A 27770-nucleotide genomic window follows, 5' to 3' on the forward strand; every position below is an offset into this window, starting at 1 on the left:
CTCTAACTAAATGCAAGTCTAACTTATTAAAGACTCTTGTATATTGTACAAGTATATTTCACTGAGTAAAAAGAATTGGTCATACTGGTACAATATCATAAATCCCTGATAAAAGTTAATTCATAATTCTTGTAACTACTTGTTGCTGAAGCAGTGCTGGTAAATTCAATTGATTGCCAAACCTTGTGTTGATCTCTTGCTTATGTGTATTATCAATAATTGGACTTAAAGCATTTTAATATTTTTATAATTTTTTTTTCTTATTTCAGCTTCAGTATCCAGTCCCATTGTCTCAGGTGGGATGAGGAACATACATGAAAATAAAGTTTCAAGTCAGTTGTCTGGCAATTCAGCTAATCACCATACTGATAATTCTAGACATGGCTCAAATGAAGACTACCTACAGATGGTGCACAGACTAAGTAGTGATGTATGTTACAGACCCCAACTCATTTTTTATATGAAAGGAAATGTTTGACAAATATTTGAATTGTGTGACTGGTCTAAAAACCAAATATTTTGCTGGGTTGCTGTTGACATTTGAAAAGGAGTAATCAGTTTAATTAATTTTTCAGTTTCTGTTTGTGTAGGTCTTAATTTTCAAATTTATTTTAAATGACCACTGTTTTGCTTGAAACCACTTTTGCAACATTTATTTTGCATTGAAGAAAAGTGAAAATTCTCTCTACATATTAGCTTATTTTAAGAGGCAATTTTGCCTTGTTTTAGTTGCTCAGATACTATATTGATGTGGACAGGATAAGAGCCTATGTTGGTTTCATGACGCATTTGAAACACTCTGTTTAAAAAGTCTCTGTTGTTAGTGTTATGATCCTGTCAAACCTGATGAAAGTTTCTTTTGACTTTTTATTTTTACTCAGTACCTGTGAGCTCAAATGTCTTGCATGGAAATTTGTTTTTCTGGCATCTGTGACTTCAGTTCATATAAAGGGAGGTGAAATCCATACTCTAATAACTGATACACAGTTTAATAGCCTTTAAAAAAGAGAGTGGTGCTGTGAACTCATCCCAGATTCTTTACTAAATGGGTGATGAATATTCCACTTAATGAGCTCCTCATCCTGCCAACATTTTCTCAGCCTGTATATGCATCTTGTTGAGGTAATTCTTTACAAGCATGATATGTAAGAACCACTAAGAATTTTTTTTGACATCAGTTCTTTGAGCAAAGCTGTGTAATAATGCCCACTACCAGTTATGAGAGGGTCTTGAACTTATGATATTCAGCATCAAGTCAAGCCTCTACCAAAGTAGTCACTACATTAGCTTGCAGGAGTAGTAGACAGTTATCTATATAAACTAGCCAATAGAGTGGGAGGGAGACATAACACACACTATACAAGCGTGATACACTTTCTCACAGAGGACTATATCAAGTGTGATAACACCTGGATCCTTAAAACCCTGAGCACAATTAACTCAGTAAAACCAAGAGAGGGTGAATCAAATGCATCATTTTTGTGTATTAAAACCAAGCACACAATCATTTAGCTGTTTCCAGATGATTGTGTTCACCAAACAAGCAATGAACAGTTAATGGAAAATCCATAACTACAGTGTGAAGTCAACAGTATTACCTTTGTAATATAAAAGGAGCATCCTGAAAATCCAGGTAGTCTCTGCTTCAATGATACAACTTCACTAAAGTGTGAAGCTTCTTCTGGCATCAAATATACGTTTCCCACAGTTAATTCTTATTTTAAAGGTACGCTGTCAAAGCAATCATCCATTTGTTAAAACAAGCTTTCTTGCAAAATTTAAGAACTGGTAGAAATCTTTCAATGACATTTAAAAATAATGATTCCAAGACAGGGGTTTTTTTTTTCCTTTAAAAAAAATGTTGCCACACAGTATATGCAGCACAAAGATTGAAGTGATATTGTAATAAATGAGAAGCTGGAACAAATTAAGCATAACTGGTCTACTGTCATTGTTCAATTTGACTGCAGAAGGTAAACAAAAATAAAGTACATTCAGGTTTTTAAATCCTTTTATATTTTAATATTTTAAGATGAGTTAAGGAATTAAAAAAACAAACAACTTGACAGCATCACTTCAGTTAAAGCAGGCACCTGATTGCATCCAGTATAGTGAGTATTGCAGAGAAGTTTTTATTGTAATTTCCTGCTTTCACACACTTAAATTTCTGAAACATTCTGCTTTAGAGTTGAAATTTTCTATACTTAAATGTCTCTTTAAATGTTGTTGTTTTTTAGAAAAAAAATGAGCAAAATTCAACTTTGAATTTTAGAATGCAAATATTACTTCTTTCAGTAGTGTCCCCATGGGTGCGCCGGTGTAGGTGTGGCAGCTTCTCCTGCACCTGGAGTGGGACATCTTTGGTAGCAGTGCTCATTGGGCTGAACATGCACTACTCCCCATCTTACACTATGAGGGGCCTCTATATAGAGGGCTGTGTGGTCCACAGACCCTCAGTTCCTTCTCAACCATCTTTGGTTTGGGATGGAATCTGCTAGCAGAGTCCTCTTCCTTATCCTTTAGTCACATTCTCCCTAGTTTGCCTTAGTATATAGATGTTTCCATTTGTTTTTCTCCCTTTAAAAAAACCAAACTTTGTTCTCTTCCCTCCCTGTTATGTGATACTTCCCATTTTCCCACCCTTCCTAACTTGGACCTCTCCCCCTTGGAAGTATGCCGGAATCTCCAGGATTCAAGAGGTGTCTCTCTTGTCAGGAAGCATTTCCAATGTGCGATGGGCCCTTGAGGTGCATCTGCTGCCTCAGTGAAGGCCATGACCCACAAAAGTTCTCCCACTGCATCAACTTGACCGCTCTGGTCCAAAAGCATTGTGATCTTAAATTGAAACTTCTCTTCATGGAGAGTTTTTTGTTTGTTTGTTTTTTTTTTAATTCCCAGTTGGTAGCAAAGGAAGTTCAGGCTTGTATTTATTAGTTCATTGGCATGAGTGCCAATATCAGAGATCTTCTAAATATGTATAATTCTTCATGACAAAGTAAATAAAATGGTGCTTTTAGCTAAAACATATTTTCACTAATTCATATTTGTTTTCTGCATGTGCTGGTTGTAGATTCTCATGTGGACACTGATTTCATTCTAAAATATACGTAAAATATGATGAAAAGGGTCTAAATTTCAAAGAGTCTTAAATGTGCTAGTAGTTGTCTTGTGACCTCCTCCCCAGTATTGACCTGATTAGAATTTTTTTTTTGAAAATAAATGTATAATATACATTATCATCACTGTTTTTAGGATGGTGAGTCTTCAATAAGGAATACTGCATCATTTTCTTTGCGGTCACCCCAGTCAGTGTGCTCTCCAGCTGGAAGCGATGGAACACCTAAAGGTACTCTTGTAGCTAAAACAGGTTGTATGTATGTATGTATGTATGAGTTTGTTTCCCAGTGATAAAAGACAAGTGAATTTATAAGCAATGTAGTTTGATCTAACTAGCATTTTATGTTTAGATAAACCTGCAGAAGTTACAGACACATAATGATATTTTTAATTACAATTTTATTTTGGTCCCCTGTTAACTGGAAGCCTGAGAAGGACCAACATTTGATTCACTGTATTTTAAAACAGACTACTTTGGAGGATAGCAAGATTGTAAACCCTGTACGTGTTGAGGATTAAGCTGTATTAGAAGAACAATTTCCATTGTTCTATGCTAACATGGTTCAAACTTCTGAGTTATTAATTTCTTTATATTTATGAAAGTATCATAACATAAAACAATTATTGTGTTAATTGCGATGAAAGACATTGTGGTAATATAAGAAATTTAAAATCAGGTCAGTTAACACCATTTAATATCTACTGTGGTTGTGGCCTAAATATATTAGCTGGATAGGAAAAGTAGTAGGGCAGTTTCATAAGACAATTTAAAAAAAACCCTATAAGTGGTTCTTTATACCAAGCTCTAGAACATGTGCGGTTTGTGAGATGTGTGTGTGATTCCCTCCCCCCCCCCCACCCCCCTAGTGCCTCCTCACCATTTTATAACAGTAATTGACTGTGACTCAGTGAATGCAGTACACAGTTCTGGTGTATGGCAGAAGATCCAAAGCATGCATATACTTAATAACATTCAATGCCGCGCAATAATAAAAAGGGGCCAAAAATACTTTTTCCTGCCATTCCAGCTGGAAGATAATAAAATAAAATGTTTGCTAGATGGCTCAGTGAGAGAGCAAGAGGCACGTTCGTCGGAAGAATTTTCCCCTAGCAACACCCGGCGGGTCGGCAGGCGCCCCCTGGCGTGGCGCCTTTGCGGCACCGTATATATGCCCCTGCCGACCCGGCCGCTCCTCAGTTCCTTCTTACCGCCCGTGTCGGTCGTTGGAACGTGGAGTGCGGCTTAGCTGACCTCCACATCCCTAGCGTTTCACCCCCGTTCTACATAGTTCTTAGTTAGTTAGTGTTGTTTGGTAGTTGTTAATAGTTAATAGTTATAAGTATAGTTGTTAAACGTAGTTGTATATAGTTAGTGGGCTGAGGTATACTCCTCCTCGCCCGCTCCGGGACCCAGGCTCATGCCCGGCTCTCCCGGCTTCAAGCAGTGCTCGGCCTGTCGTCGGCCGATGCCAACGGGAGACCCCCACGATCGTTGCCTCAAGTGCCTGGGGGAATCCCATCTGACGGAGAAGTGCCGCATCTGCAAGTCCTTCAAACCGCGGACAAAAAAGGAGCGGGACTCCCGTTTAAAGCAGCTCCTTATGGAGGCCGCCCTGACTCCGGCAGTTCCGGCACCGACCGCACCGGCACCGAAACCACCGTCTTCGGCACCGGGGACGAGCGGTACCGCCACAGCACCGCGGCACCATAAGTCCTCGTCTGAGCAGCCAGCCCGGCGGCGCTCGCTTTCACCTCGGCCGAAGAAGGCGAAGGCTCCTGCGGTCGCGCCTCCGGAACCGCAGTCCGAGCCAGGAAAGCCGTGCCGGCACGCACCACTATCTGCCCCGGCACCGGTGCTTCCCGTACCGTCGACTCCGGCCCGGCAAGGGCCGTCGAGTCCGGTGCTTGATAGCTCCCCGGCACGTGCCGTGGTCGAGCTCACGATCCCGACTACGCCAGAAACCTTCACGACGGCGCGGGACCTGATAGCGCTCACTGAGCCTTCCCTGCCTCAGCCCCCGGCACCGCCGGTGCGGGCGCTTCCCTCTATGGGAAAGCCAGCGATGCTCCAACCTCCATCTCTGGAGCACCGGATAGGCGCCGGTCCCGATCGAGATCTCGGCACCGATCCCGCTCACGCCATCGTTCGCCATCCCGACGCCGCTCGCAGTCCCGGCACCGATCCTACTCTCGGCGCCGGTCGTACTCGCGGCACCGGTCCAGGTCCCGATCTACAGACCGACGCTCAGCACGTCGCTCTGGCTCTCGGCACCGCTTCCGACGAAGTCCATCATACCGTCGGCGCACCCGATCCCGGTCGACCTCCCGGCACCGCGCTGGTCGTAGGTCCCGGTCCCGATCTCGGCACCGGTTCGACTCTCGGCACCGTTCCCCGGCACCGACCGTCACTCGGCACCAGTCCTACGGGTTGTCTGCCCCGCCTTGGCCTTCCAGACACCCTTCCGGCTCCTCGCGACCAGACAGCGTGCTCTATGGGGATGTGGGCCAAGATCCGGACCAGCCCCAGCAGTGGTCCTTCTGGACGCCTTGGGCGTACCATACCATCAAGCCCAAGGCGATCCTTTCCCGCCGGCGAGATCTGCTGGTGCAGCTCGAGTGCCAGAGGCCACCATCAGCGTTCCTCCTCCGGCAACCGATGTTGCCGAGTCACAGGACCCAGAGGCACCCCTCGAACCGACAGCCATGCTCTGGATCAACAACCTGCAGGGGAGCCCCCGGTCCCCGGTCTTTCCTCCTCCTCCTCCCCAGATGAGGCAGTGGCGGGCACTTCGACCTCTGGCCCGCCCCCTATTGACCTTCGCTCATCAAGATTTGCTCCGCAGAGTGGCTTTGAGCATTAATCTACAAGCGGAGGAGGTGCCGGAAGTTGAGGATCCTGTAGTGGACATTCTCTCATCCGATGCACCAACGAGGGTCGCCTTGCCCTTCATACGAACTATTCAGGCCAAAGCGGAGTCTATTTGGCAGGCCCCAGCATCGATCCCTCCGACGGCCAGAGGCGTGGAGAGAAAGTACATGGTACCCTCCAAGGGGTACGACTACCTGTACACCCATCCTCCTCCATGCTCTCTGGTCGTCCAATCCGTGAATGAGAGGGAGCGTCATGGCCAACCAGCCCCCGCCCCAAAATCGCGTGAGGCTAAACGTATGGACCTGCTGGGCCGTAAGATTTACTCCGCTGGGGGTCTCCAGTTACGTGTCGCAAACCAACAAGCGCTGCTAGGCAGATATGATTTTAATACCTGGCAGACCATGGACAAGTTTACTGAACTGGTCCCGGTAGACTCCCGCCCTGAGTTCAAAAGTCTCGTGGAAGAGGGCAAGAAGATCAAGGACAGCCTTACAGGCTGCGCTCGACGCCGCAGACTCAGCAGCTAGAACCATCGCGTCGGGCGTTACCATGAGACGGATTTCCTGGTTGCAAGTGTCCGGCTTACCTCCGGAGCTGCAGCATACCATACAAGACCTCCCTTTTGAAGGGCAGGGCCTCTTCTCAGAGAAGACGGACCCAAGGCTGCAAAGCCTTAAAGATAACCGCATAATAATGCGCTCCCTGGGGATGCACACACCGCAGACCCAGCGGAGGTCCTTTCGACAGCAACCTCAGCGCCCTTATCCCCCACCACGCCCCCGCCAAGACTTCAACAGACGGCGGGGACGGGTGAACCGACGACGCCAGTCCGGTTCCCAAGGGGGGCAAAACAACGGTACCGCCAAACCACCGGCGGGACCGAAGCAAAACTTTTGAAGGTGCGCCAGAGAGCAGAGCACCAGTCCCTTCCCGGACTCCTCTTCTTTTTTCCAACCGCCTTTCTCCCTTCCTCCCGGCGTGGACCCGGATAACTTCAGACCAATGGGTCTTGCGCACGGTGGAGTTTGGTTACCATCTCCAGTTTATTTCGCCTCCACCCTCCCACCCACCCTCCCCGTCCCTCTTCAGGGACCCCTCTCACGAGCACCTCCTCTGGCAGGAGGTCCTCACGCTTCTCGAACTCGGAGCGATAGAAGAGGTGCCTCACGACCTCAGAGGCCGAGGGTTTTACTCCCGCTATTTTTTAATCCCCAAGTCGAAAGGAGGTCTCCGTCCCATCCTAGACCTCCGCGGACTCAACGCCTTCGTAAGGAAGTTACGATTCCGCATGGTATCCTTGGGGTCCATCATCCCTTCCTGGATCCGGGAGACTGGTTCGCTGCTCTCGACATGAAGGACGCGTACTTTCATGTTTCGATCTACCCGCCTCACAGACGCTTTCTCCGCTTTCTGGTGCGGGACCGGCACTTTCAATTCACGGTCCTACCATTTGGCCTGTCCTCTGCCCCACGTGTCTTCACGAAATGTATGGCAGTAGTGGCCGCTTGCCTCCGTCGCCAGGGGATATGTGTCTTCCCTTACCTGGACGACTGGCTGGTTCGCGCGTCCTCCCAGGCTCAGGTCGCCGCGCACATGACAATCATCAGGGACCTGTTCGAATCTCTAGGGCTCCTGATAAATTTCGACAAGTCCATCCTCGTACCATCCCAGAGGATAGAATTCATCGGGGCCGTCTTGGACTCTATGGTCGCGACAGCCTCACTTCCACCCAGCCGTTTCCAGGCACTACTCACTATCATAGACAGCCTGCTAGCCTTCCCCACGACCTCGGCCAGGGTCTGTCTCAGCCTCTTAGGCCACATGGCGGCGTGTACTTTTGTAACCAAGTATGCCAAACTCCGCCTGCGCCCACTGCAGATATGGTTAGCTTCGGTTTACCGTCCACGCAGGGACAGCATGGACATCGTTGTCACACTCACAGAAAGCGTCCTACACTCCCTCCGATGGTGGCGAAATCCCGCCTGGTGTGTGCGGGGTTACCGTTTCACCCCAGACAGCCGTCCATTTCCTTAACAACGGACGCATCCTCTCTGGGCTGGGGAGCTCACATGGGGTCTCGTCGAACACAGGGCCTCTGGTCCGCTCGGGAGCTGTCGCTGCACATAAACATCAGGGAGCTGAGGGCCGTCCGCCTCGCCTGCCAGGCTTTTCTTCCTCACCTGCGAGGCCGTTCTGTCTTAGTGCTCACGGACAACACCACCGCGATGCACTATATAAACAAGCAGGGGGGGACGCGCTCTCTCCCTCTTTGTCAGGAGGCGATAACGCTGTGGGAAGTTTGTGTAACCCACGGCATCGATCTGGAAGCCTCTTTTCTTCCAGGAGTCCAGAACGTGTTGGCAGACCGGCTCAGCAGGTCCTTTCTAGCCCACGAGTGGTCTCTTCGTCCGGACATAGTCCATTCTCTTTTCCGCGGTGGGGATTTCCCCGAATCGACCTCTTCGCGTCCCGCACCAACCGGAAGTGCCCCTGTTCTGCTCCTTCCGCGGTCTCGACCGCGGCTCTCTGTCGGACGCGTTCCTCCTACCTGGGTCGACCCACCTCCTCTATGCCTTCCCGCCGTTCCCTTGGTGCACAAAGTCCTCGTAAAGCTACGCAGGGACAAGGCCCGACTAATTCTCATCGCCCCAGCGTGGCCTCGCCAACACTGGTACCCCCCCACGCTGTTGGACCTGTCCATAGCCAGTCCGGTTCCCCTGCCGGTCCATCCGGACTTGATATCACAAGACCACGGCAGGCTTCTCCACCCCGACCTCCGGTCCCTCCACCTGACTGCGTGGCTCCTGGCTGGCTGAGCTCTGCAGAGCTGCGCTGTTCCACCCCAGTGCAGCAAGTGCTCTTGGGAAGTAGGAAACCTGCAACCAGGGCTACCTACCTGGCAAAATGGAAGAGGTTTTCCTGCTGGTGTCAATCACGAGGACTGTCACCAGCTCAGGTTCCCATCCAAGTGCTACTGGAATATCTATGGCAGATTCATTCCAGTAGGTGTGCGCGCGCCACGTGCACGTTCGTCGGAAGAATTTTCCCCTAGCAACACCCGGCGGGTCGGCAGGCCCCTGGCGTGGCGCCTTTGCGGCACCGTATATATGCCCTGCGACCCGGCCGCTCCTCAGTTCTTCTGCCGGCTACTCCGACAGTGGGAAGGAGGGCGGGTGTGAAATATGAGCAACACATCTCGAAGAACAACAAAGGTGAGTAACCGTTTTTCTTCGAGTGCTGCTCATATTCATTCCAAGTAGGTGAATCCAAGCCTTACCTAGCGGTGGGGTCGGAGTGGAGACTGTTGATACAGAACAGCCAAGCAAGAGCCGCATCGTCCCGGGACTGCTGCACCAAGGCGTAATGGCAGAAAAAGTGTGCACTGAGACAGTGCTGCACGACAATTCTTGTATAGGCACACGGGCGAGGAAGGCAATCGAGGACGCTTGCGCTCTCGTGGATGAGCGGTAACTCGCCCTGGAGAAGTGTGAGCCAAGCATAGCATGTTTTGATGCAGCGTCACCAGATGATATTGTTTGCGATGAGACAGGGTGACCTTCATCCTGTCTGCGACTGCAACGAATAGTTGGGAGGTCTTTCGGAAGGGTCGGGTGCGGTCAATGTAAAACGCCAGCGCCGACGAACATCGAGTGAATGCAAGCTCTGCTCTCTGCGAGACGCATGAGGTTTGGGTAAAACACTGGAAGGAAAATGTCCTGTTTAGGTGGAATGGGGAGACACTGGCAGAAAAGGCCGGAAGCGGAACGGAGGAATATGAGCAACACATCTCGAAGAACAACAGTTACAAAGGTGAGTAACCGTCTTTTCCAGTTAATGAACAGTTTGGTGAATCCAGACCACCTCACCTCAAACACAGTTGTCACCCACGTTGAAAATTTTTCAGCCAAACTTGTAAGATTGCTTGAACTTGGACTGGTTGTGGCAGAAGCATAGAAGTGGTAGACCAGTTGGTGTTAATTACTACTGTCCTGGAAATATTGGAGGCATTTTGGGCTATAACCTTTATATTAGATCCACTCACCTCTTGTTAGCTGAAGTCCAGAAGGGATGTATTGAGTTATTGATGTAGGCCAAAATGCCAGCGTCTTTTAGTGTAGTTATTATTAAATCTTTTGATCAAGAGATTATTTCTTGATGGCAAGAATCTCAGCAAATACTGCCCTGTCCTTTATCTCCTTGTAGAGAATGTTACTGAGATGGTTTACTCAGTACTTAATCTTACTGAAATAGTTCTAATAATACTTGAGTCTCCAGACCACTTGATGCTTGACAGTCTATTTTTTAAGGCTGGGTGTGGTAGGGAGACAGCGTAGTTACATTAACCAATTTCCTCTTGGTGATGAATGAACATCTAGTGTCCATACTGATTACTTTAGATCTCTTAGCTCTTAGCTGTCTTTGATGTTTACCCATGAAAATATTGTTGACAAGCCTGCAAATAACAGAAGAGATAAAAGAAGTTGGTATTGAAAGAAAATTGTTTCCTCTGTGAAGTACCTAAAGGGTTGTATTGCACTTTTGCTCATCGGAGAGATCACATGCAAGGTACCATAGGGTTTCCAGGTTCTTAATCCTCTGGTTCAACACATGAGGCCGTTAGGGAAGATATTGTAGATATTGAGCTTCTATGATTCGAAAATGTAGATAATCCTGAGATTTTTTGTGTATTTAATTAGAGTTGAAGAGGGTTATTGCTCAGTGTTTATTATGGGCGCTGTCTGGCTGACACAGAATTTGAATATGGAAAAGGTAATGCTTTAGACAGGTGAAAACTCCTGCAAGAAATGACGGAAGTTATATCTGCTGTCCTGATTGAGTTTGCCCAAATTAAAAAATACCCTTATTCTGGGTTGTTTGGCTGTACCTCTCTTCTTACAAATACCAAAGACAGCTCTAATTTGTCCATAAGGTTCCAAGGCTCGGGCATGCCTCTTCTGCCTACAATTTAGGTTCTGTGTCTACAATCATGCAAACAGAGCAATGGCTTAGTATTCCTATGGTTCCTGTTACCACATCTCACGACTGTCCCAAAATTTGGCTTTAAAAGAAGTGTGTAGTGGATCATTCCCTAAGTAGGACTACTCATCCAGCTCCATGCCTTCATTATTCTACTCTTCTCCATCATGGCAGAGCCAAACAAAAGGTGCTCCATCTGCTAAGAGATCTTTTCTGGAGCTACAAATGGGAAAGCCCTGCCACAATTGTTCCCAGTCTAGAGGCCCTCACTGTGCTAAAAGAAGGGGCTCAGAGTCTGGATGATTTGTTTGGGCCTCTACATATTCCACCCGTGCCAGCCAAGAAACAGATGGAGACATCTTAGCAAGGGTTCTCTTAAGCAACAAAACTTGGTAAACAGGACTGTGCTTATCAGTCAATAATGTTGCAGGATTACATAGAAAAATCTCCCCGAAACTTCTGTAAATTCTTCTCTAAAGAGTACCAAACCAGGTTCTTCATAAACAGTAACAATAATGGTGATATCTAGATCTTTATATAGTATTTTTATTCATAAATCCTCTGTGTTTTGCCAAGGAGTGGGTATTTGGGTTATTTGCCAAGTGATCTGGCATCTTTTCTGATCTTCCCTCAGGAAGATCTGAGACCTCTTCAGGATTGTTCCCCTACACTTCCTCTCCAGTTATATATTGGATGATAAATAATACCAGAGCTCATGACACATCTCCATGGACTGTGATCCAAAAAAGAACATCAGAGAAGAAAGGAGTGGTGGTAGCCACCTCTGCAGAAAAGGCAAATATCATTCTGTATTAACAGGAATATCATGAGTAAGGCATGGGAGGTAATTGTTCCACTCTGCTTGGCACTGGTAAGGCCTCAGCTGGAGTCCTTTGTCCAATTCTGGGTGTCACACTTTAGGAAAGATGTGGACAAATTGGAGAGAGTCCAGAGGAGAGCCTCAAAAATGCTGGAAATTTTAGAAAATCAGACCTATGAGCAAAAGTTAAAGTCGAGCATGTTTAGTGTTGAGTAAAGGAGACTGAGCAGAGGACCTGATAAGTCTTTAAATATGTAATACAGAGGACAGTGATCAGTTGTCCATATCTTCTGAAGGTAGGACAAGAAGTAGCAGCAAGGCAGATTTAGGTTAGATATTAGGAAAAATTTCCTAACTATAAGGTTAGTTAAGTACTGGGGTAGCTTACCAAAGGAAGTTGTGGAATCCCCATCACTGGAGATTTTTAAGAGCAGATTAGACAAACACCTATCAGGGATGATCTAGGTATACCTGATCCTGTTTCAACATGAACGGATGGACTAGGTGACCTCTCAGGGATCCATTTAGTTACTTTTCTATGATTCTGTGTTTCTCAGGGATAGCTATATGGCACAGATGCAGCTGGCCCAGGCCCACAGGGCTTGGGCTGTGGGGGTAAAAATTGGCCCTCCACCCTCACAGAATGTCTACACAGCAATTTTTGGGCCCAGAGCCTGAGCCTTATGAGCTTGAGTCAACTGACCGGGGCTAGATGGGGATTTTACTCCTTGTGCAGACATAACCTCAGTAATCAACTCAGAGTACCCTGTCCAGACTCTAGGCTGATATACTTAAAGAAGAGAATCCCTGAACCATTTCTGATCAGCTCACCATGAATTAAGATAGATACACAGAATGAGAGTCCTTCCAATGCAGCAAAGTTTTGACAGCTTTCTGGTACGGCTGTCCAGTGTGCCACAGTGTGTCCATCTTTACCTGTAGGTCATAGGGCTGATGGGCCCCATGCATAGGGATTACTCTATTGTCCAAATGATATGTGAGGGTGCTTAAAGGCTGCCACTTCAGGGCTAGAAACTGTTGTAATAGGAGATGCAATGGAAGGTGAAGGTGCCATCCAGAATGATCTGTTCCCTCCGTTTCCTCTGAAAAGGAAGCTAGCTGACTGGTAGGATTCCCTCCTCTGCAATCTGAATCCTAAATCGGTGATGCCTTTCAGGGTGTGGGATCAGACCCACGGCATCATAACAAAGAGAATGTGATGAAAGGTCAAACTCCAGAGCTCCACTTCTTAGAGATGAGCATGATCAGGGTGGCTCTTCCAGAATAATCTGAGAAAGAAACACACTGTGGTTTACTTAGAAAATGGACAACCATGGTACAAATATATCATCAAGCGATAGGAACAAGAAATTTAATTTAAATGCCAAAGTGAAGTAGATTGTCTCCTGCGCATAAGTTCATCTAACCTCTGCTAGGGTGATAGACCCAAAAGGGTCACTGAACACAAAACCTGCCTGGCTAAGCCATCAAAGAGAGACAGCTAATAATGGTTCCTGAACCCCCATGTATTCAAGCTAGTATTTAGAGAGCCTTAGCTCAGTTTGACCTGAGCCTTAACTGAGACACACCTTAATGGGATATGTTCATGTTCAGTTGTAATACAAGAGACAAGCCAGGAAGATAGACTGAAGATCACTGCGAAAAGATGGTCGGGCTCACAGATTGTCAAATCAGGGTCTCTAAAACTCTTCTCACGCTCTTCCTTTTTTTTTGCTACTAGGAAGAATGATTATGAAGGTATAGGAAGGATGCTGTAGCTGTCATCCTCACTCCAGACTGGCCAAGAAGGGTGTGGGACTCAAATGTTTTGGAGATATTGCACAGACTTCCTTTTGTTCTCTCCAACAGGCAGGATGTCCTATTTTAGGACCTGCTTCTTAATCACATCCCAGATTACTCAAGTCTGATTGTTTATTGAGCAGCAAGTCCTAAATAAGGTTGGATAACTCTTCCAAAGTAATGGAGGGTCTATTAGCCTCACATAAGCCTTGCGGCTTCTCAGCCAACACAAGAGTTTGGACAAAATTATCCTATTGGTTCTAAGAAAGATCAACTGGAGGAAGTCAGGTTTTCCGATTTGCTGAATGTCTTACAGGCTGGCCTACGTTTGGATCAAAAGACCACCATCACCATTGCTTCTTGTGTCTCAGCACTAAAGAGTGTTATAAAATCAGGCTCATCCAAGTTTCTAGTAGGTCACCCCATAGTATCAAAGTTTATTATAGCAGCACTCTTACGTAAACCAAATCTATCCTCCCTACTTGGGATCTTCACCTATCCATTCAAGCAGATGATATCTAATTCCCTTGCTATGAAAACGTTCTTCTTTGTCACAATCACATTGGCAAGAAATGTCTCCGGAAACCTTTGCTCTTATGGCATGAGCCTTATTATATTTTCCCTAAGGGCCAGGTTGTTCATCATGCTTCAGAGTTATTCGAAAGGTAAACATAACAGGAGATCGTTTTGATCTTAACATAACAGGAGATCGTTTTGCTTGATGCCTCAACATACAAAAGAGCATGGCATATGCTGCTTATGAGAAGAGCTGGTAAACTGTATCTTAGTAGAATTGGTCAGTTCAGGAGGGAAGGGGAAACTCTTGTTTATTCTTTCTTCTCCCTCACTATTAATTTTTTCTTATTGCTTGCTAGATCCCAAATGTGGTGGTGAAGTCAGAATCCAGAATGGAAAAAAATCAGCTGATTATTTTTCTTGGAATAATCTCACAACCCAGTCCACCTCTTCTGAGATCCTTTGGCCTCTTCAGGCTACTCTTAAATAGAAAAAGCCTGATTCTCTATTGCACTATACCTTATGTAGAAGTCATGCCCCAGAGCAAAGTAAGCACAGAATGGTACTGTTTTACACTCACTTTGCACTAGTATAAATACTTTACATAAGGTGAAAGGCAGTGGAGAATCAGGCTTTTAATGTCATTGAATAAGGTATAATTAAGAATAAGAATTGAGTGTTCCAGTACAGCTTCAGAAGTACTCATTTGGATCGAGAATAGCAGTGTGTGTGGGGAATGGACGCAAGCACGTAAGCTCCTTCCACAAGTTTTGTGAAACCTCTGGTACTTGCCAAAAGAGAAATACAATCCTTATGTCCTGTGGTGGCAGAGGGTCATTACCAGAAAGGAAATCATCAGGTAATAGATTTTCTCCTATATGCTGTAGTAAACTAATCTTGTAAGTTCTGGAATATTTACACTTGAGGTCAAAAGGATTTCAAGTTATATATCACAGGAATTGAAGTCAGTGGTGGAAGGCAGAGTGAGAGACAGCCTTGGCAGAAGCCAGGATTTTGGCCTGGGGGATGAAGATGGGGGCTGATTTGAGAAATACTGGATTGAATAGCTGCAAGATTTTGAGAGTCTGGATGTGAGGAGTAAGGGAATCAAAGATAATTTCATGGTTGCAGGCTTTAGTGGGAGGGAGGATAGTGTAACTGACAGTTGTGATGAGGAAAGGGAAAAAAGGATTAGGTAAAATAAATCCAATTTATGCCATGTTTAGTGTAAAGAAGTTGTAGAACACCTATCACGATGAATTGGAGAAAAAGCAAGGCACAAGAGCCTGGACAAAGGAAAAGAAGACATTTGTGGAGAGAGCTTTTAATTTGAATGTGGACCTTGCCACAGTTATGTCTAATTTTGTCATCGTTAGATCCGTGTATTGCAATGTGCTGTCCTTAGAGCTACTTGGAAAATCAATCAGAAACTTCATCTGCAGAATAAGGCTTCATGCTTACTTAGTGGTGTCTCTTGCATAGATAATATTACAATTGCAGTCTGACTTCGAATTCGTTTGAATGCAGTTCAGGGTGTTAACTGATAAATGTCTAAGTGGTTTGAATGGTAGCTACCTTAGCTACTGCCCCACTCCTCAAGTGCTATTATGGTATCATTAGAAAAGCTTAAGGTAACAGCCCCCATGTTTAAACTCAAGGAGGCTTGATGGCAGGGTATTTTTAGCAAGGGACCCTTTGTGCCCTTCACTTCTCCACACCATCACTCCCACACTGGACCAACAGAGCTCAAATTGTTGACCATTGCAAAGTTTATTTGTTCTCTTGGGCTTTTTGTGGAACAGAGAATTAAGGGAGCTTGCACTATTTTAAGATGAAAAGAGGTTTTTTAAATTTGTGAAGAACTCAGGAGGTGTATATGTGAACATTATCCACTTTTTTAAAGTTCCTGTTGGTAAAATACTTGTAAATTTGTTCAAAACTTGGGATGAATGTATTTTAGAAAGAAAAATAAATAGTTGGGAAACGGGGGGGAAAGAAAAAAAGAACAGACGAAGAGAGGTAATGGCAGAAACAATATCCTCAGTCACTTGTGGACAGAAGCATTGCCTCTAGGTAAATTTACTAAGAACTCCCCTAAAGTAGGAAAGTTGCAAAAGAAATAGACATACTCAGGGATAAAGAATAAAGGAAGGCTATTTTTATTTTGCTTTTGAAATGCTTCCTGACTTCATTTTTCCAAGAACATTTTTAAACTTCTGTGATCTATGAATGTGTTCAGATTTCATTTTATTGCATTTGGAAATGCATAGATATAGTGACTATTGTCTGTCTATAGCTCATCATTAAGTTTTCAGCACTGGCCCCCATGAGAATCTATGGAGCTTTCAACCCTTCCTGTCCCCATAGACCAGGTTACCTTTTCATTAACGTAAATCTTTAATAGTTGATGTCCTGTCCTGAACTTATAAGCACTGTGGGAAAAGTTCTGGCCATCTTCACTAGAATGGTGCTTTATCCACTAGATGTGGATTGCTAAAATAAATTGTTAGAAGATATGGGCATCCTTTGCTGCAACTAACTGTATTACATCGGGCCTTTGGATGTTCATCATGCATCTTATTTATACACTTACTCTTTGTAAGCACAAATATTTGTAGAAATACACATTATAAATAATTTAGTGTCTTTTTATATAAACTGTGAAACACCATAACTGTTCAGTTTTTCTGAATTATTATTCTAGGATCAAGACCACCTTTAATCGTACAATCTCAGCCTCCACCTTATTCATCACCTAGAGATGTACCCCCAGACATATTGTTAGATTCTCCAGAAAGAAAGCAAAAGAAACAAAAGAAAATGAAGTTAGGCAAGGATGAAAAAGACCAGACTGAAAAAGCTGCAATGTATGATATCATTAGTTCTCCTTCCAAGGATTCCACTAAACTTACGTTAAGACTCTCTCGTGTAAGATCTTCAGATATGGACCAGCAGGATGATGTGCTTTCTGGTTTGGAAAACAGTAATGTGTCAGAGGGTGATATTCCTTTTAACGTGCAGTACCCAGGACAGACTTCTAAAACACCCATTACTCCACAGGACGTTAATCGCCCACTAAATGCTGCTCAGTGTTTGCCTCAGCATGAACAGACAGCATTCCTTCAGGCACAACAAGTGCCTGTTTTACAACAGAACACTTCAGTTGCTGCAAAACAACCTCAAACTCCTGTGGTACAAACACAGCAACAGGTTTCACAACAAGGAACTATAACGCCATATGATGAAGTAGAGTTGGATGCATTGGCTGAAATTGAGCGGATAGAACGTGAATCAGCTATAGAAAGGGAGCGATTTTCAAAAGAAGTCCAAGATAAAGGTAAAAGGATTGTGTATATATTCTATTATTTCCCATCGTCACGTAGTTCTGTTCTGTTCTGTGTAGGTTTTTATACTGCAATCATCTTTGTTGTCCAAGATGAACTGTGACCTTTCATGTGTGTAATATCTGGTATTACTTTGCTTGCATTCCTTAAAATCTGGAGAGTGAAGTTGTTAGGTTTTTTAATTTGGGTTTATAAGAAATAAAAGTTAAATTATGCATAAACTGCTCTAATTTTGAGCCATGACATTAGATCAGGATAGAGAGGACATTGCTTGTGATGTACTTGAATTCTAACAGTACCACACAATTACATTGATGGATGGAATCACAGTTTTTAATAGATATTAAATAATGGATCAATTAGTTGATGAAAGAGACACTTCTCTTGTGCACTAGTTTCCTGACTATACAGTAAAAAATCTTTTTTTTGAAATTACAATAGAATTCCTACACCACTTCTATTTTTATCACCAGTCATATCTAACATAAAAGGTATATATGTTCAGAATTGTACATTTTTTTTAAAAGGGAATGGTATGATTGGATAATGTATACTTCTACGTTGCCTTAGTTTTTGATCAACTGAACACCATTGTTTATCTGTAAATTACATATTCCAGTGAACTACTATATACAGTACCTACTTATCAGACTTGTGTTCTCTACACTAGAGGTTCTCAACCTTTTTCTTTCTGAGGCCTTCCCCTCCCCTCACATACTATAAAAACTCCATGGTTCACCTGTGCCACAACTGGTTTTCTGCATATAAAAGCCAGGACCGATGTAAGGGGGTAGCAAGCATTGCCTGGGGAAGCTACATTGCCCAGGCTGAGTCTTCAGCCCTGGGTGACAGGCCTCAGGGCCCTGAGCTTCAGCCCCATACAGAGGGGCTTTGGCTTTCTGCCCTGGGCCCCAGGGAATCTAACCCTGGCCATGCTTGGCGGACCCTCAGGGTCCCCGGACCCCTGGTTGAGAACCACTGCTTTACGCCATAGACGCTAGACTAACCTTTGGAGTTTTCCCTTTCCGTCTTTATTTAAATATCTATATCTAAAGCCTGCCCTCCATAGATGCCTTTTCAGGATGATCCTTTCTTGGTGCTATTTTATATTTCTGATCGTATTAACCAGTTTGAAGGTCATTTGTTATAAAGTTATAACAGTGGAATAAAACCCCTCCTCTAGAAATTGAAAACAAGGAGTGGGTGGGTGGATGGGTGTGTATGTGTTACGTGAAAAAGGAATGTTAAATGAGAATGGGTAAACCTTAGTTTTATTTAAAGGCAGCCTGTATACTATTTGTGGTTTAACTTCTGAGAGAAAATCTTTTTAAGTTTGATGCTAATTTAGCAGAGGTGTCAGAGAAAAGCCTTGCTGAAGTTAAACAGGGCAACTTCTGACTTGATTATACATTTGCAATTGGACATGTATGAACAGGGGCGGCTCTAGGTATTTTGCCGTCCCAACCACGGCAGGCAGGCTGCCTCCGGCGGCTTTTCTGCGGGAGGTCCACGGTCCCGCAGATTCGGCGACATGCCTGTGGAAGGTCCGCTGAAACCGCGGGACCAGCGGACCCTCCACAGGCATGCTGCCGAAGGCAATCTGCCTGCCGTCTTTGCGGCGACCGGCAGAGCGCCCCCCCATGGCTTGCTGCCCCAGGCACGCGCTTGGCGTGCTGGTTCCTGGAGCCACCCCTGTGTATGAAGCAACATCTGGACTGGGCTCTATTTTAGTTGGCACCAAATGTGGGTATTAACAAATGCAGACTTAATCACCCATCCAGGGAGAGCACAAGTTTTTCCCTTATTTAGACCAAAAAATTTTGTTAAATAAGTCAAAACATTTTTCTAACCTAAATGTTGTTATGGCTGATCCACCCATTTAATATTTATAACTAGAATTAATAAAACTTTTAAAAATCTTTTATTTGGTGATCAATTTGAGTCTTGTCATGTTACATTATGCATCACTGCAGATAATCAGTACATGGAGAAAAATATGTGCTCTCTTCAAAGGTATCCCTTCTTAATCTGATTTTAATATACTTTGATTGAAAGAAATGCTTTTCTGAATGGCTAAGCTGCTACCCTTCTATTAATAATTTAACTTGATTTAAGTGCTTTCAATTTATTTCCTAACCTTTTGTTTCTTCAAGAATTGTCTCTGTAGATCCCAGCTCTTGGGATGCTCTCCAAGGCCTTTAACTGAGACCCATCTAGAAAAGCAGTGTCTTTTGAGGTTGCATAACCACACTTCTGCAGCACTCAAATATTCAGAGCAATATTGTAAAAGAGGATTCATAGACCAAACCACTCTGTTAGTACTTCATTGTGGCTACTGAACCATCTTATTGCTCCTGTCTCTCTGCACTGTAATTTTTTGTGTATACTTAGTTTTTAAGAAAAGTGTATGTTTGTTCTTTACTTAATTTTTTGGTAACTTTTCAGCCATTGCATGTAAAAATTTGAATGTTGCATCCCTAAGGTGGTGCGACCTGATTTCAGACAGTGCAGGTGGTTGTCCTAGGTTTTTCTGGCTAGTTCTTGGCTCTAGTTCTCTCCTTCTGGTTTTGTATGGCTGACAAGAACAAGTGCACAGGCTTTAATTCGTGCCTATACTGCAAAGCCAAGATGTTCACTGCAGACAGATACATCCAGTGTTTCCTGTTCTTGAGTGGGTCATTCCCCAGAGGCTGCTCTGAGTTTTATGGCTTATCTCTCAGGATAAGGAATATGAACAAAAGTGTATTTGGTGCTTAGTCCTTGAAGAGTACCTTTTGATCTCAGCCTGCTGGTTCTAGAACCATCAAAGGCTTCTTTTATATGATCACCCCCAGGAACCATTGAAAGCTTTGTGGTCTTTCCCAAGGCTTCCTCAGCTATGGGATGGGGTCCTTTGGGGTTATGATGTCTCTACAGCACTGTACTTTCTCAGAGATGCACTCTTAAGGCTTCTCACAGCCATAGTCTAAACTTCAAGGCTTTTGGTGCATATGAACATTTTCTTTCTGCAGATGTTGAATCATTCTGGAGGAGAGGAGGAACTCTCCTGGGGATTCTTCTCAGAACTGACATGAGTGATGCTCTTTAGAAAGAAATGGTATGATTCTTGAGATTGGTTGGTACATATGAGGGATGGGGATCTATAGACTTTGGAGATTATGGTGCCGTCCTCATTGAGTGTCTCAATTCCAATACCCCTGTATTTAGCTCCCTCAGAACAAAGCTGCTTCAAGTTGAGTGGAGACCTCAACTTTGATGATGGCACTGGAGCAGCGTACTAAGCAGATGCTTCTTTCTCTGGGCTGTGCCAAATCTTTCTGGAATAAAGAAGAAAAAGAGAGATAGCAGGGCACAGGTTGCTGCTCCAAGAACTGACATGGTTGACCTTAGCTTCATCAGATGTGAGTTGGAAGCATCACTCTGATACACTGCCCCACACCAAAAAGCTCTTCTGGGATCCATTTCATTATTTTGTCCTTATGGTCATTTGGAACTTCATTTACATGACCTTTTTTAGTCTTTCCATCATGACCAAAAGGTACTGAAAATTTTGGGAAAACCTGTAATTTTTTCTTTGCCTGCTCTTGGGAAGAACAAGCCATCATCTCTTCCTCCTCTTCCACTTCGGGAATAATTCTCTAAATTGATCAGCATTGTGAACAACTTGCCTGTATTAGGAAAAAAAACTGGTGAAGATTATGATAAATGGTACGAGCCTACATTATGGAGTGAGAGAGCCTCTCCAGATAAATGTCACAGTGGCCTCAACATCCTCATCAAACATCTGTCTTAGGACATATATTCTCTGAAAAGATGGCAATGGTGGCTTATCAGTTTAAGCCAGCTTCTGTTTATCAAGTCTCAGGTGTCAGTAGAAGACATAAATGGCAAAATGAGTGATTCCTGAAGGGTTTTGTAGGAAATGGGATAATCTTTGCATCCCTTTGAGATAAGAATTATCATGAGGTGACCCGACCCCAGGTCAGGTACACGGGTAGATCTGTATATGCTAATAGGCCTCTTTATTTTGGATGGTAGACAAGACTCCTTGTTTTCTACTTCTGATTATAGTCAGGAAAATCAGAAATTACAAGGATGTACCTATTTTTCATAGCTCCTACTTGGGAGCATCAATTTAAGTATTCAGACTTTCTGTGTTTCTTGATGCTTCTGTTCTTCTTAACTATTTTTGAATTTTCTCTTGGGAGCACAGCCACATTCTTCATTCTGATCTTAGTCTGTTCAATGTACTTTATAAAATTCTGACATTGAGTGTTCTAGGGAAGTCCAGCCTTCCCTGGGGACCACACCTTGAGATGGAGGTAAGTTTGTGTTCCAGTGTCCCTGAGCACTCTCAGCAGGAGTTTTAACTCCTGACAGCACCACCCAAGCTGGACAAGTCAAAGGGTGGGCACCAGCAGTCCAAAAGCAGTCAATTAGTCCTTCAGGCTGGAGGTTGAGCAATAGGCCAGCAATCTATCCTTGTAAAAGAGTTCAGTTATAGAAACACATCAAGGTAATAATTTTGGCAAACAGCATGATAGACAGAGATGGTGAACACGTTTGTGCCCTAAGTGACTTGTGACTCTATGTGGGAAGGATGCAGATCCAGAAGAAAGTGCGGGAAAGTTACAATCTAGAAAATTTCCAACAAGGAATGGTTTTTTGAAGCAGAAGAGATTTTCTTGGGGTTAGATAACAATCTGGACCCTTATCAACACCAGTTCCTTAGACTTTTGACTCTCATTTGAAAAATATCTGGTTTGTCTCTTGCCGCTGTTAGGATGTGCATTATTTTTGCATATGATCCTACTGTTCAAAGTTTTAATCTTGGATCATACTATACTTTTTTAAATGTTCACTGACTCTCCAGTTGAAGAGCCTATTATTATATCTTGAGATTTAAACTTAGTACTTACAACATTAATAGAGGCACCTTTTAAACTTGAAAACTGCCTTTCTGAATGCTATAACCTGATCAACGAGAATGAACTGGAGGTTTTAATGGCTGATCTTCCTTACAGAGGTTAAAAGTATCACCTCCTATTTTTACGTCAACTAGTTAATCTTTTTCCCCTAGACCACATATGTTACTGTGGGAAGTAGATAACATATTCATAATATTAATAGGGCCGTACACTACTGTTTAGAAAAAGGAAGGAACAAAGAAAACCTATCTAGAAGTCATCTAGTTAATATATAGCTTCTAGTAAAAAATCCAAAAGGGTAATCCATTTCTGTTTAGAGTTTCAAAATGCATTAGTCTTGGATTCAGATTTGCTATAATTTTAGTTGGAAGCTCTGTATTTGTAGGATTGAACACTCATTCTTTTGGATCCTAGGCAGGTTCAAAATCATTTTTATGTAATGTATCTATCATAGAAACTTACCTGGAGTTACAGTTCTAGCTGTACAGAGTACTGTTCTCTCCCAAATTGATGAATCTAGAGCAGTCATGCAACTGTCACTTAATTCTCAGCTCTTCTCTTGAGAGGCTACTGCACTTAATTCCCTAAAACTAGGGATCTACAGAGGCAATTCTTAAAGGAGAAAAAGATTACCTACCAGTAACTGCATTTTTCCAGTACATTGCCTCTGAAGATCCATTCTCCTCACTTCTTTGGTATCCTTGTGTGGATTCTTCGGGTACTCGGACCCTTTTATAAATTTGCTTCCCGTGTTTCGATCTGTGAGGGGGCACTTGCATGTCCCCTGTGGGCGCTTCTTTTCTAGATGGTTCCAAGCTGAAAGCAGCAGACACGTACATCCCAAGAGTGTGGATATGCAGGAGCAATACACTCAAAACTACAGTTATTGGTAAGTAATCTTTTTGTAATGTAACTTTTACATTTAAAAAAAAAAATAACACAGTGAGCAATAAGAATTAATCACCTGAGGCATTGTGTGTAACTTAATATTGCCTATAAATTTCATGACAAAATGTGTAGCTACAGGCAATGTATTACTGGTGTACTAAATGAACGGTAGAAGCTTAAGATCATTCTTTGTTTTCCTTAAAAAAAAAAAAAAAAAAAAAAAAAAAAACATGAGTTTTGTCGTTTGTATGCTTACCCTGTGTGAAAGTAGTCATAGATACAAGGAAGAAGTTGAAATGAGGCATTTGTGAATACTTAATATGGGAGAAGGGCAAAGAAAATGAGACAAAATAGGATGCTGTATGTATTTTGCATGTGTGAAAGGTAAACTTTATGTAGTCTGCATTTTGTGTCTCTGTACACTACACTAGGTGGAGCTAGTGTCCTTATGTAGCATTGATAATGAAAAGAGTTTCCTAGTGTCCTATTTTTATAGGCGATAGGGAGATGTTTAACATAGATGTGATTGTAATAATGAAGAAAAAAAGAATTTCAGTTTAGTATGTGTAGATGCTTTCAGAAGCGTCACTGAAATTAGATGTTACAGTCCATCTGTAAAAGTTGCTTGAATTTCCCATTTTAAAGAAGGTGAAATAACAGACTAAGCAAAGAAAACATGTTAAAACACTATTGAATATTTTTTTAAAAATATAGTGTAGGCTTCTAATGGCAGTGTAGGCTAGACTCTTCCAAGTACAAGTTTGTTAAAGTGTGAACCTGGTCTCTGAGGATAGTAGTAAAGTAGTATTTTAAGATCTAAAATAAAACTGCTTTACTGAGACTATGGCCTAATAATAGGACTACCACTGTACCTATTGAAAGGATGAGAGAAGAGAATTTATGACAAAAGGCATTGTCCAGCGAATAATTTGGCCCTTGTTCTTTGTGCAGTCATGTGTAACAGAGAAGGTGAAGAGATAGAGTTGGAGCTAAAAAAAAAAAAAAAAAAAGATGCAACAGCCTCTTTAAAAATGGGAAGAAAATTAAGAGATCATCTGTAAGTCAGTGATAAGCGATATTCCTTTCATAGCTAAAAAAAAAAAAAAAAAAAAAAAGTTGTTGCAAGTTAAGATGAACATACTGCTTTTGTAGTTTAACTGGTGGCTGAATCCACTCTGATATTAATTAACATGACATGACGTAGGCTTTGCTCATTATCAGGCTGTATAAATATCATTGCAATTAGTTAAAGTAATTTTGAATCCAAGGTATGATGGTATCAGAATAAATCAGTTAGCTATCAGAGGAATGTTGGGGAGCATAAAACAATTTGGCAATAAACATTTAAGAGTTTGCCACTTACATAAGTTGGTGGATATAAACCAAATTGTAAATCAGTCTCTCACAAGTAGTACTTGAATAAATGGTCATTTTTTTCACTAAAGATATTACCAGGATTTTTTTTTACATTTTTCTGTGTTCATTTTTTTCAGATTTTCTTACTATTCTAAGTATGTGTTTATATTTTCAACATATTCATTATAAAAACCTATTTCTTGGGAGAGGTTAAAGTAGGTTACACATTAAACTGTTAAAATGAGAGAGATTTAGTAGGGAACTACAGTGTCTGAATGGTGTTGAAGCTGGGCTGCCACTCTTCCATAGTTTTAGTTATGCAATTTTCTAGTGTACTAATGTAAATTGCCCCGACAATACAGAGGCACATTGGTCAGCTTGACAGGAGCAGAGAGTTACAAGGATCAGGAGAAGAAAAATTATAATGCCTTGTGTGAGCTTTCAGCTCCTAATTACACTACCCACATTACCATTCTGTTACAAACACGCTTCCAAAAATAAGCTGTTCAACTTCCTGAATTCAGCAAAACTGCTCTTAAGCCTCCTTCAGCCTAAGGCTAAGGCAGATCAGCTGAGGAACTACTTAGTCTCAGTGTTTTCTCCTGACATCCCTCTTTATGGGGTGTTCCTTTTCCCTGTGTGACTGGAAGGAGATTGGGTCTTTTGGCTCCAGAAATTAGCAGTCACCCCTCAACACAAGTTTCTAAACTCCTCTGCTTTCAGACTTGAACTTATGGCAGACCTTAGGTGTCTATTTATTGCAAAGACTTAAGAAGTTTATTCAAGTAATCTTTTAGAAACATACGGCTTTGTGATGTTCTATGCTAAACTAATTTTAGATACACACTCTCACTCACACTCTAAAATATTTAGAAGTTTTAGTTCTGTTCTATAGCCTTAACCCATTTACAGCCAGGAATCAGTGGTATGGAATCGATCTCCTTTGAGATGCTGAAGAGGAATGGAAACATTCAAGACATCATGGACCTGCAGTCTGAATAAATCCACAAGCAAGTCAAAATAGAGAAAGGAGATGAAAGGATGATGTAACTAAGGTGGCTTCATAATATCTATATGATATTCGTAAAGAGGCCTACCATAACACATTAATACAGCAGAACCATTGAAAGTACCCACAATTCTGCTAAAATGAAGGGCAGTAACAATACCCGTTTCTCTTTTTTGGTCTCTACTTTTCCACAGGTATTTACAAAAGACCCGTGTCAATATGATACTCTTGGAGAACAGAACATACATGTCTACCCATTCGATTCCTCCCTGTCTAAAGTCAGTAAGAATTCATGGCAACTGTATCATATCTGCAGGAACATGGCTTCTTTTTAAATACAGTAAGGAGCCAGCTGCAATAACCTTGGAGATTTGATGACCTACAGTCCTGGATACTGTCCTGCACAAAGTGTTCATTTTAAAGGAGAGACTAGAGAAGATTGTTTAAATGACCCAGTCACCACTCATCCAGCCACCATACTTACCGCAGGTCTTGATATGCTGGTTTCCTTTGTGGACACCGTTCATCTGGTACTGCTGTGTTGCAAACCTGGCAAACAAGTAGATGAAGATATAATGCTGGTTCCAGTTATAATGTCCCTTTGCTCATGGGCATACCCTCAAAGATTGGATAAACAGTAGTTTCCAAGAATGAAGGGTGTGTCTGTACTCTGTAGTGGCTCCAGTGGTATTGGTTCAAGGATGAGAAAGGAGCCTTAATTGACTGGAAATCTAAGCCGTCAGATTAGCTTTCCTTCATTTCCAACATCCTCTCCTGATCATGTGCTGATCCTCACGGAAAATATCACCACCAAAGCCTGTGTAATTTCACAAGAGGCTAGAAATGACGTTGATAATGTCTTGAGAACAAAAACTTTCCCTTTCCCTCAGGGCACTTTATAGAAAGAAAACATCATATCTATCCTTTGCTCAGCGGGAAAGATGCATGCCCAGGAGAATGTAGCTGGATCAAGCTGTTCTTCAGACTGTCATAAGAGAGTTTATGAAGCTGTAGTTGGATTTGTTTGTACAGTAACAGTACAAAAATGGAGCAATGCCTGAAAAGAAAAAAAATCTGGAAGTAGAGAAGTTGGATGTCATACCTCTAAGATGTCCAAAGGACACCACTGTGCCTTCCCACCTACTCCACTGGTTGCAAAGGCAGTTAAAATCGCAAAGAAGCAGGTCACAGAAACTGACTGCAGTTTATTGGTCCCACAGGTCCTGGCTCTGATTTGATTTATAATAAATCTGTAACCACCACTCAGACTTAGACAAGGTCTTGTTCTGCATCAGAACCTGGATCTAGGAAAGGGAAATCTTAGTCTCTGTGATATGCTAGTTAAGTACCAGATATGCTACTGACATTGCAGCAAAAATAATAATAATAAAAAAAAATCTATGGATCTAAGTGGTTGAAATTTGAATACCAAAGTTACAAAAGATGCGTAAAGTCAACGTCTTCTAAGATGAAGGATATTTTTTAATTCCTTCACATTTTTGTGTGTTTTCATGGATCTCCAGAGAAGTGATTTAAGAAGGCATGATCTTCTTTGATTTATTGTCCCTATGGGTGCTCCTCTACAGGTGTGTGAACACACCTGTGCACTTTAGATCAGAGATTTTTGTTTTTTGGTCAGGGAGAGGCAGACCCACCATTGCTCAAGTTCCTTCTCAACCATCTATGGCTAGTGATGGGTTGTCACAGTGTGCGATATCTAGCTTTCATAGTTTCACTCCTCTGATGGTTAGAAACCTTCATCTAATTTCAATCCTATATTTCTTGTTGGCCACTTATATCCATTTGTTCTTGTGGCAACAACCGGTCCTTAACTTAACTCCTCTCCCTCCCTGGTATTTATCCTTCCTATGCACTTATAGAAAGCAATAATATCTCTCTGGTAGTCAATGCTGTTAATGAGAGAAGTGGACAGCATTGCTCCAGATCAGCCTCTCATGATACAGAACTTGAATGCTTGGACTTTTTTGGCCTTAAGAGTTACTCTTTGGCCAGTCCACAATTCAGGGTTGTCCTCTATCATGCTTTGATGGCAAAAGCATGACTTCATCAATTACAGCAAATACTCATATTGATTATTTGCCTCAAGACCAGAAGAAACCATTTCAGGCTTTCCAGATGATTG

The 27770-nt window shown here is 42.9% G+C and overlaps 1 protein-coding gene across 4 annotated transcripts in view; it reads left to right on the forward strand.

Moving 5' to 3' along the window:
• Window positions 1–27770, forward strand: part of NIPBL (NIPBL cohesin loading factor) — a 305455-nt gene that overhangs the window by 155510 nt on the left and 122175 nt on the right. For all 4 annotated transcript variants that reach the window (XM_075066914.1, XM_075066915.1, XM_075066916.1 and 1 more), the window contains 3 exons: window positions 270–430; window positions 3253–3346; window positions 16807–17439. In XM_075066914.1, coding sequence (XP_074923015.1) covers window positions 270–430; window positions 3253–3346; window positions 16807–17439 — 888 coding nt within the window. The remainder of the gene's footprint in view (window positions 1–269; window positions 431–3252; window positions 3347–16806; window positions 17440–27770) is intronic.

This window comes from Chelonoidis abingdonii, chromosome 6 (genome assembly GCF_003597395.2).
Source record: "Chelonoidis abingdonii isolate Lonesome George chromosome 6, CheloAbing_2.0, whole genome shotgun sequence".
NCBI classification, from domain to species: domain Eukaryota; kingdom Metazoa; phylum Chordata; order Testudines; family Testudinidae; genus Chelonoidis; species Chelonoidis abingdonii.